The sequence below is a fragment of the Triticum aestivum genome, chromosome 6D (assembly GCF_018294505.1).
Source record: "Triticum aestivum cultivar Chinese Spring chromosome 6D, IWGSC CS RefSeq v2.1, whole genome shotgun sequence".
Classification (NCBI taxonomy): domain Eukaryota; kingdom Viridiplantae; phylum Streptophyta; class Magnoliopsida; order Poales; family Poaceae; genus Triticum; species Triticum aestivum.
In genome coordinates this window covers 286,216,543-286,227,049 of record NC_057811.1, presented here as the reverse complement: position 1 = coordinate 286,227,049, position 10,507 = coordinate 286,216,543, and the positions used below count along the sequence as shown (strand labels likewise).

Below are 10,507 nucleotides of genomic sequence, written 5' to 3'. Positions count from 1 at the left end.
TGTGAATGCCTTACTGCCTTGTGCTTCTTGGTCAAGTTTCTTTACAGTGAGTCAGTGATATGCTGATATTGGGTATCTGTGTTTGGAAGCTAGGGATATGTGATTCACTAATGCGCCCCTTGTATTCCTTTCTGAAGCATCATGTATGTAAATTGTGATGGTCAATCTATAGTTAGTGTTGTGGATGGCCGCCCTAGAGATGGAATATCAGAGACAGAGATTGGATTGTATCATTTCGATTAGGGATAGGGTTCAATGTTTGACTACTCCAGTTACGAAACATGGGTGCCAAGTAGATCATCTCTATGTAACAGGAAGCACTTACCAAGTATTGGGAAGCAATGGATCAATTGCGGACTTATAGTTATTGATGAGGACCAGGTCCCAGCCCAGTGGTGAGAGCGCAGTGGCGTGCCTGCACCTGCCTAGGTTTGACTCCCAATGGATGCAAAATTTAGCAGCGCTGGTTAAATTTCAGTGGACTGCTTTCCAGGGCCTCTCATTCTCATTAATAATAAGCCATTATAGCAGGAGCAGCACATGCAGGAAGAAGCGGAACAACACAACAGCAATGATCGAGTAAGCCGTGAAGTAGTGGAGGACATAAAGTACTCCTCCGTCCCATAATATAAGACGTTTTGCAAGCTAACATAGCTTACAAAAACGTCTATATTGTGCTGCTATAAGTTTTAGGCGTCGTATCAGGTGGAGAAAGTTCATGGCTACATACATGGGCGTCACCGTTGATGACGAAGGGTGCCCTGAACCTGGTGCAGTCCCTAACCAATGGTAAATATTAGTAAAGCTTCGACGTGCCATCTTCTGTGTCTGTCATCTCTATCTATATAGTTTGATGCTCCTAATCCTTAGCATGCACAGATTAACCTTTTGGCTCCACCCTTACATGCACGATAGTGTGCATGGTCAGGATACCATATATAGTCTATCCTTGATCTCATGAACATATATGATTTAAGGATTTTTTTTTAATGTTGATCAAGTTCAGTTAATTACTTCCATGCTTGTGCCCACAAAAAGGAAATCCTGCTGTGTTACTGATGAGTTTGTCCATTAAGTCTGATGAGAATTGTTGAAAAAACATGCGCCATCGAGTCATACCCATTGATATACTCAAGACTAATTTAGTAAACAGAATGATACCATGTCAAGAAGTTAGTCATCATACAGTTAGTAAACATGTGCAAAAACCATCTTCTCAAAGACTAATTAGAGAAACAGAATGATCAGCCTTTCAGACCAGCAAGATCTGAGATGATAATAAACCAATCGTATTTCTGTATAGTTTTTCGTAGATTTTTTCATTGTGGATTTATTCAAACGTTCCTACTTATTTGTGTTCTTCAATAAAAATAAATCCTATTATTTCTGTTCTTCAATAAGACTAAATATTTCTCATGTAGCCCCGCGGGTTGATGACCAGTTCCTCTAATCTCATTGTTATATTTTACTTTCAGCAATTCTACATACATGTAATGCCGAACTTGCCTTTTACTATTTATCATGTGGTTCTTCCATTCTGGCCAAAGAAAAAACAAAAGAAAAAGATTCACATTTATAGTGGCGCTGAAACAGCAATATCGTCAATATGGCATAATTACAAGGGTAGTGAGACGAACCAGTGTCTATTATGTATGATCAATTAATCATATCTCTACAAGAAATTGAAATATTCCACCTTCCGGTAGAAAATATAAAGATAGTCATATAGGTGGTACATTAGAGATAAAAGATGAAGAAGCTGGGAGTCTCAAACATGATTATTTACCATAAATCCTTTATCCTAATCATGTGCTTTGTTGCCAGGAAAATGATTATTTGCTCTGACAAATCTTTTCAATTCCACTGCTGGAAACTCCCGGAACTGGCTCATCTATTCACTGTTACACATTTTTTTACAGCATAAAAAATTTAGGGGCAACGGCTGGACCTCTCAAAACAGCAACTGTTTCTCACAAAGCACTCACATAAAGTATTTCAGAATCTTGGTCAAGATTAATGTATAGAAGACTGATAGCAAAGCACCAACTGGAATTGTGACCACCCAGGAGACCACAATTTCACGCACAGTCTCTGCTCTGACTCTGTTGAGACCTCTTGCAAATCCCACACCCATCACTGCACCAACAAGTGTATGTGTAGCAGATATTGGCAACCCAAGCTTAGATGCAAACAAGACCACAGAAGCGGCAGCAAACTCTGCTGCGAACCCCCTTGTGGGTGTTAATTCGGTGATTTTCTTGCCAATTGTTGCTATGACTCTATAACCCCACATTGTAAGCCCTGCGACAATTCCAAAACCACCCCAAGCAAGGACTTCAGTCGGTATGACTATCTCAGCGCTGCTTGCTACGCCTTGAAGAAGAGACAAAGCTGCGGCCAGAGGCCCTATGGCATTGGAGACATCATTGCCTCCATGAGCGAATGACATGAAGCATGCTGACAGGACCTGCATGTAGCCAAATACGCCGTATACAATCTGCAATTGAGCTCCTCTAGGGCCAGCAACGTCAAATCCACCTTGCTGAACATCTGTATTGTCAGCAGTTGCTATCTTTTCTGCTTCTGAAGACAGTAGGTCACCAAGCTGTTTTTTGATTGCCCTGCTAACAAAGACAGCTCCTATTGCCCCACATACTAATGCTTGCAGAACGGCAATGGAAAATGTCCTGCTGAGAGGGAAAGCGGCAAACGAGATTGCAGTGACACCAGTAAAAACTGCAATAGGTGCAGAAGCTGCTGCAGCTTGACCTGGATTTGGTGCGCTGTATACGAACTGAAGGGAAACATGGTTAGTAGAAATAGTGTTTATGTCTTTTATTTAGGAGATTTTAGTTTCTGTGATTATCTGCTCAATAAGATGTCTGACTAATAATCTTGCAAAGATGTCTTGTTTTCTCATTTACCATGTTGCAAGTAAAGTTAGTATAGTACTCACCCTGCGTATGCACTTGTAAACAAGAAATGAGACTGCAGCACCCATCAGTGGAGAAATAAGCCATGACGAAGATACTCTAGCCAAGGAGCTCCAGAAAACTGCATTGACCCCTCCATATACCAGCCCAAAACCAACCATAGCCCCAACAATACAATGGGTAGTTGACACAGGCCAGCCATAAGAGGAAGCAACCTATAATAAATAAAAAAGGGTAATCCAGACAGATGCTTATGAATATATGCTACATTCTCAAGGCTGTAAACTCAAGTGCATTGCTTGTGGATATATTAGATTTGGTGATGATAATTTTTTTTTTTGTAAGCATGCTAATTGCATTGAATTTTCACTGGATTGTATCAATATCAACACTCTGTTGAATAAATAGATGAAACATATTACCTAATAATGCAATTAGTGATCCACTAAAATTTTCTTACTCCAGCATAGTATATTAACTTTGTCTGTTCAGTTCCCCTATTTGTTGTTTCTGTACTTTCCCTAGCTGAAGTAGTTGTTCAAAGTTTAGATAGCAACCTCTGAATTGGAAGTGAGGTGTTGAAGTTTGAACTGATGATCCTGAATCTGCCTATAACTGGATCCTAAAAATCAAAATATAGATCAAAGTTTTCTGATTTCCACATCAACCAGGCTAAAACTAAATGTTGAATTTGAATCTGTCAAGTGCCTTTCCCTTTGCTAGTTTCTTATACTTATCTTAAGATAAATGTTTCTTATGTAATCAGGCTCCCTAGAATCAGAGATAGCATCTACAAGTGCATAGGTTTTTGCTGTTAGATAGGTGAAACTAGTAGTATCATAAATATGCCACTGAAGATATCTTACATCTTCTGCTTTTCTGTAGACGGCAACTGTGAGAATCTTGAATAATTATGTGATGCTAATGGAACCAAGGGACCGCGTCATCTGATTGACATAGTATAACAAACCTCAAAATGGTTATCTGTGATGGAATGTTACCTGCAACCATGTACCAGCAGCAGCGAGGGAGGACAGCAATCCAGCAAAGAGCAGAGAATCATTTCCTTGGAAGACAGATGTGACGAGGATGCCCTTCTGCATGGTGCTGGTGACATGGGTGCCCATAAGGAATGCACCAGAGAACTCTAGCACAGCTGCAGTCAGCACCGCCTGCCGGAGAGTCAAAGCACCAGATCCTACCGACGTCCCCATGGCATTTGCCACATCATTCGCTCCAATGTTCCATGCCATGTAGAATCCTGACAGAAGGGTCAGATATGCCAGCACCTTCATCTTGGTCGTCCCATGGAAGAGCAGTGAGCGCATCGCCAGTGGAACAGTGAGAGCTGCAAATGCAATCACCACAGAGATTGACATGGCCATCCGTGGTGAAATATGGAACGCCTTTGCCATCTCTGACAGCTCGGATCCTCCGCTCCGCTCCCCCGAGGCATCCGAGTTTGCACTGGAGCCATCGTCAGCGTCTGCAAAGGAGGAGAGTGTGGCGCGCGGAAGCACCAGGTGCGAGCTCAGTGTCTTGGCAGGCGACACTTTAGCCAGACGGAAGTACCTTGGGCAGTGAATGGTGGGTGGCAGCTGAGCGGCAGGGCAACGGAGCAGGAGAGCGGCAGCCGCAGCTCGCCCTCCTGCTCCAGCATGTGCTCGGGCAATGGAAAAGAAAGGAGAAGATTGAGACATGGAGTGGCAGAAGCTAAAACCAGGGGGGAGCACCAAGAAGAAAGAGATGAGATGATCAGTGGAGAGCAGGAGAGGAAGGGGGAGCGGTGGCCATAGGAGGGAGCTGTGGATGGAAGCAAGAGCTTGCTTTCTGTGGTGGCCCAGCTTGGGCTGGGAAGGAACGAGTGGTAGGAAGGAACGAGTGGTGGAAGGGGATATCGGCAAGATTCCCGCCTAATCCATAATCTGGGGTTGCAGCGCGCTGCTGGACTGTTTGTATTCTGTTGCATGGATCTCTGGACTGGACCTCCCTCCAATCTGTTTCTTCTCAAGATCCAAATACGTGTCTCTTCCTGTTGTTTTGATTCTCGGCCTGGCCTTTAGCCTGGCACTAGCATCTTCTTAGGGTAGTTGGATTTTGAAGCAAGATATTTCTTCCTCTTCCTTTTGCCGTTTCATGTCTTGTGTCATGCACTGTGTAGAGTAACTGGAACTAGTTTCCCTCTCAGGACATCATGCATTTTTACTGTTCTTGTTGTCACTGTTTTTGTTACTACACACTAGATAATTTCCTGCGCCATAATTGTTACTGATGACAATGTAACAGAGTGTTGTGGAGTGGAGGACATCTCATGGTATTGTTTCCCCTTGCAACCACAGCTGTGGTCCAAGATTCGTGCAGTTCATTTATCGTCAGTCTTGTGGTATGTGCATGAATCTGCATTGTGATTGTGATTTGCTTTTGCCATTTTGTTATAGCAGATGGGATGGTACCGTGCTGCTGGCAAAGGGCCACAGGGAAAATGTAACCACTTTGTGCTCGAGTCTAGACGGCTGTTGAGAGAGGAATTATTGGCGTCCATGTCTCCGAGTCGGAGGCTTCCTTCATACTATCAGCCACGGCGCCGGTGTCATATCCACAGGTCGGCACCCCGCTAGACCATTGCAGCAAAGCCTCCCTGTGCGTTTTTTTCTTGATATTTACAACATTTCTGCAGTATTCTTTTTATTGAGGGGCCGTCACAGTATTTTTTGGTGTGTGCGAAAACATGAAGAAGAAACGTCGCAGTATCTGGGAAAACCAATACGACAACTTCATGCATATTGCAACAAAATAGTCGAGAAAAACTATCGTGTGTCCCGTATCACCTTGTTTCGAGTTCTGAGTTTTGAACAATATAACTTCTTACATGTTGGCCACGGTAATTTGAAAGTGTACTGCGGCCAAAGGATAATTATTGGGTTTACAATTCTAATTACGAACTTCTGGCACTACACATGCATAATACTAGTAAAACTTATTGAAGCCGTGAATTAAGCTAGCACTGAGGTTATCTTCCTCCCGAGAGGGTGGAAATTGTGCCAAAGCTCGACACCAGATCCGGATATGACATGGCGGATTCGTCAAACCCCTTGTTTTGCATCAAGGTGAGCACATCTGTTGGTGTGAGCTCAGGGAGGGGCGTAACACCGGTCAGATAGCGCATGACTTGTCCAATGCCAGGCCTCGCGCTAGCGAGAAGGTGTGAGCACATGAGCGCTAGCGTGAGCACCAGCCCTGCCTGGTCGATGTCGAACTCACCCTGGAGCCTCGCGTCCACCGTCTCCATGAGCGTACCATCACGCCAGTGCTCCAGCACCCAGTCGACGAGCGCTATCTGTCCGCCTTGCGCATTCTCCTTGATGGGTTTCTGTCCGCATGCAACCTCAAGAAGGAATATGCCAAAGGCGAACATATCGGTCAGAGGGGACGCCCTGCCCGTGCGTATGAGCTCCGGAGCCAAGTAACCCATGGTGCCGACCACGTGCGTGGTTTGCGAGTCTGCCCCATGGTCGTACAGCCTTGCTAGCCCAAAGTCACCAAGCTGGGCGTTCATGTCTTTGTCGAGGAGCACGTTGCTGGCCTTGATGTCTCTGTGGATGACAACTTTCTCCCACCTCTCATGCAGATAAAGCAAGCCGGACGCGACATCTTTGACGGTCTGAAACCTCAAAGCCCAATTCAGAGTAGGCTGATCCTCTCTAGTGTTGTATAGATGTTTATCCAGGCTTCCGTTGGGCATGTAGGCGTACACCAAAAGAAGTTCACCTTTTCGACGGCAGTAACCGAGCAACTCTACAAGATTACGATGTCGGATGCGGCCGATGCTTGTAATCTCAGCTATGAACTCCCTCATCCCCTGTCTTGACTCGTGAGACACCCTCTTCACCGCAACCTCCAGTTTAGATGTCTCAAGCACGCCTCTGTATACCCTTCCAAACCCCCCTGCGCCAAGTAGATGCTTGTCCTTGAATCCGTCAGTTGCACGGAATAAATCCTTGTACAAGAAGCGGTGTGGTCCGAACTCAACCTCCCAATCTTCCCGCAGTTCAGCGTACCTTGATCTCCTCCGCATGACCAGGACAAGGATACCACCCAAACCAAGTACAAATGTGGCCGTAACTATTGGTAGAACGATGTCCAGGACCTTGGACCGAGGCTTGGGGCCAACCCGAGGCAACTTGGGCAGCTTGGCCATGTCGATGGCCGGAGCTTGTCTGCTCACGCCCAAGCTCCAACCGAGAACGAAATGCCGCGAGTTGACACGACCGGTCGCCGCTGAGAACCCGAGATACACCAGCTCAGTGAGCACCGTGGAGAGGTCGTAGCTGGCCGAGAGGAGTGGCCTAGCAGGCTTGGCCATGTCGAAGGGAGCCAGTGTCACGTTGATCTCCTTCCTCTCCCCGTGGTAATCAATCCACACTTGCATGGCCTCGCGGCTGATGAGCTTCATGCCTCGGAAGTCGCCGCTCTCGTCATCGTAGTAGCCGGCGTTGTATGACCGTAGGGACTGCAGGCCGTTGATGTCGATGCCGACGTGGTTGGCGTTGATGTCCTTGAACTCCACGCTCTGGATGGTGTCCAGCTCCACGGCGAAGATGCTGTTGCTGGCGTTGCCATCGTTCTGGACGTTGGTAAGGCCCAGATACTTGGCAGGAAGAGCATCGGAGAAGTTCCTCCGCGGGGCGATGACGAAGGCCATGCCGTGGGCGCTGAAGTCGGGGTAGGCGGAGACGATGCCGAACACGAAGGCGACGGAGAAGGACCGCACCTTGCCATCGCCGACGCCGTTGGCCGTGGAGTCGCGGAGGCGGAACGGGGCCGGGTGGAACGCGTGGCCTTTCTGGTACGCCGTGCCGTTTGTCAGCTCCAGGAGCCCGTCCGGCGTGATGGTGGCGGTGTCGTCGACGGCGAGGTTGGAACCACTGAATCCGGAGTAGATGAATTGGTCGTTGGCGGTGGTGATCAAGGCTGCGAGGTTTAGGCCCAAGGAGATTGTCAGGATAAGGCGTACAAGGGACGACATTCTTTCTTGTTGCTAGGAGCCTTGGTTTGACAGTGCCGTCTCGGCTGCCAGAATCAGGAAATGTTTTGTATTCGTCGGCTGTGAAGCATGTTGGTGTGAACTGTGAAGAAGAAATATCCTATCCTATGTACGTATTCCATGACTTGCAGGGAGAGCAATTCAACTACGCAACGGGTACGTGTCTCGTCGGTTGACTGAAATCGAGAAACCACGGCACGACGCCATAGCGCGGCTCGTCCAGGAGCGGTGCGATGACCGACGTGAAGTGAGACGTGACCTCGAGTGAATCGCAAAAAAGCATTGATATTGAAGGCTAAGTTTGCCGGAACCACAAGTCTATGGAATTGTGCTCAAAACCATTATTCCCTCCATTCCTTTATACAAGGCCACTATGAAAATTATATTTTTCATCTATACAAGCCCAGTAACAGTAACCGAGGTAAAAAGTAATGATGTTTTCTCATACTAGCAACTTATTTAATATTTGCATGCATGTAGTTATAATGATACTATGCTACTTCCCTCCCATTTCTTTCTTGCATCAATGCAAGCATATTAATGATCCCGGTTAACGAAAAGAAAAGTTGGTTTCCAAAGCACTCATTACATTTTACCTTGGTACCTGGAATATGAGTTTGTGGCCTTGTATAAGGGAATGGAGGGAGTAATTTTTTTTCTAAATTTTTACAGAAAACACTAATCACTCGGTTTGGTCGTTTTAAGTAAGATTATGATAGGTGGGGCCCGTTTTTGTCGACATGGCGGCACTGTTCATCCGTCCGAGCCATTAGACGGCGTCAGACGCCGTGCGCCGCACCGGTTCGAGCCGCTAGGTCATCTTTGAGCCGTTCCCACCCCGTCCGGTCCTCTCCATCTCTTTTCCTCCCCCCGCACTCTCTCCTCTCAGACATGGTGACGGCTAGCGGTGGTGGCGGCGATGACGACTGAGGGAGTCCTGGATTAGGGGGTCCTCGGGTGTCCGGTCTATTCGATATGGGTCAGACTGATGGGCCGTGAAGATAAAGCAGAAGACTATCCCCCGTGTCCGGGTAGGAGTCCTATATGCGTGGACGACAAGTTTGGTGTCCGGATGTATTATTTTCTTCCTCTGCAAACCGACTCCGTACAACCCTAGGCCCCTCTGGTGTGTATATAAACCGGAGGGTTTAGTCCGTGGAGGCTATCAGAATAATCATAGGCTAGACAGCTAGGGTTTTAGCCATTACGATCTCGAGGTAGATCAACTCTTGTAACCCCTATACTCATCGAATACAATCAAGCAGGACGTAGGGTTTTACCTCCTTTAAGAGGGCCCGAACCTGGGTAAACATCGTGCCCCCATTGTCCCTTGTTACCATTGATCATCAGACTCACAGCTTGGGCCCCCTACCCGAGATCTGCCGGTTTTGACACCGACATTGGTGCTTTCATTGAGAGCTCCGTTGTGTAGTCACGAAAAGCGATCTATGACTCGCCTTGTCATCAACAACGATATCACTTCTGGAAGGAGCCTAACTTCAGGACAGGTCCTCCAGTTCGGCGGTTTCACCGTGGGTGCCCGCATGGCCATCAAGCCGACAACGTCCCCGTGATCGCCAAACACCACCCCCGCATCGGTCTCGAATACTCCGAAAGATGGATCCGGTGGATATCTCGTCCTTAAACGAGCTGCTAGATCGCATCGCCGCCCTGGGGCTTTCAACAGACTATGATCGGATCTGACTTAAACCTGACCAGAGCGAAATCAACCTCCCGCCGATCACTCATCTGGTAGCGGTCGTCGAGGAACTAGCCGAAAACACTTCTTCCCCTAAATTAAAGACCAGCTATGTTCGGATCTCCGAACCCCTTGAGTCGGTGAAAGTGCGTTATATCGACTAGAGGGGGAATGAATAGGCGATTTTTGTGAATTCTTCACTGAGGAATTTGCCAGTGAGGAAATTCCTTAGCGAAGAACTACTTGCAGCGGAATAAGTACTCAAAAGTATGCATAGCAGAACACAAGCATGGTCACCATGATGAAATGAAGACAAGCACAGAGTACATAAAGCGTAAACACAGGATAACTCAGGATGAAGACAAACAGACTGAAGAAATTGAACTGAGGAAATTGAGAAAGTCTTCAGTCAAAGTCTTCAAACACAGATATGAACAAGCACACAACACAGTTATGAGGAAATGAAAGAGTTGAGGAAATAGACCCAGTAGGCTTGGTGAAGACAATGATTTGGTAGACCAGTTCCAACTGCTGTCTCAGTTGTACATCTGGTTGGAGCGGCTAGGTATTTAAACCTGAGGACACACAGTCCTCACCGTATTCTCCTTGAGCTAAGGTCACACAGACCTCGCCCAATCACTCGTGGTAAGTCTTCAGGTGACTTCCGAACCTTCACAAACTCGGTCACTCGACGATCCACAATTTCCTCTTGGATGCTCTAGACCATGACGCCTAACCGTCTGGAAGAAGCACAGTCTTCAAAGGTAACAAGCGTCGGATCCACGCAGGATCAATCTCTTCAGTGATGCTCAATCACTTTGGGTTTGTAGG

At 46.8% G+C, this 10,507-nt stretch overlaps 2 protein-coding genes across 2 annotated transcripts; both read right to left on the bottom strand.

The window, feature by feature from the left end:
- Positions 1-1,550: 1,550 nt before the first annotated feature.
- Positions 1,551-5,115, bottom strand: LOC543106 (inorganic phosphate transporter 2-1, chloroplastic). Its single transcript, XM_044563890.1, has 3 exons — positions 3,935-5,115; positions 2,957-3,148; positions 1,551-2,794 (listed from the first exon to the last, which is right to left on the bottom strand). Exons 1-3 carry the CDS (start codon positions 4,631-4,633, stop codon positions 1,982-1,984), a joined length of 1,704 nt encoding a protein of 567 aa, XP_044419825.1. The 5' UTR covers positions 4,634-5,115; the 3' UTR covers positions 1,551-1,981.
- Positions 5,116-5,727: 612 nt separating this feature from the next.
- Positions 5,728-8,061, bottom strand: LOC123144682 (L-type lectin-domain containing receptor kinase SIT2). The gene has a single exon (XM_044563889.1). The coding sequence runs from the start codon at positions 7,957-7,959 to the stop codon at positions 5,944-5,946; it is 2,016 nt and encodes a 671-aa protein (XP_044419824.1). The 5' UTR covers positions 7,960-8,061; the 3' UTR covers positions 5,728-5,943.
- Positions 8,062-10,507: the final 2,446 nt, after the last annotated feature.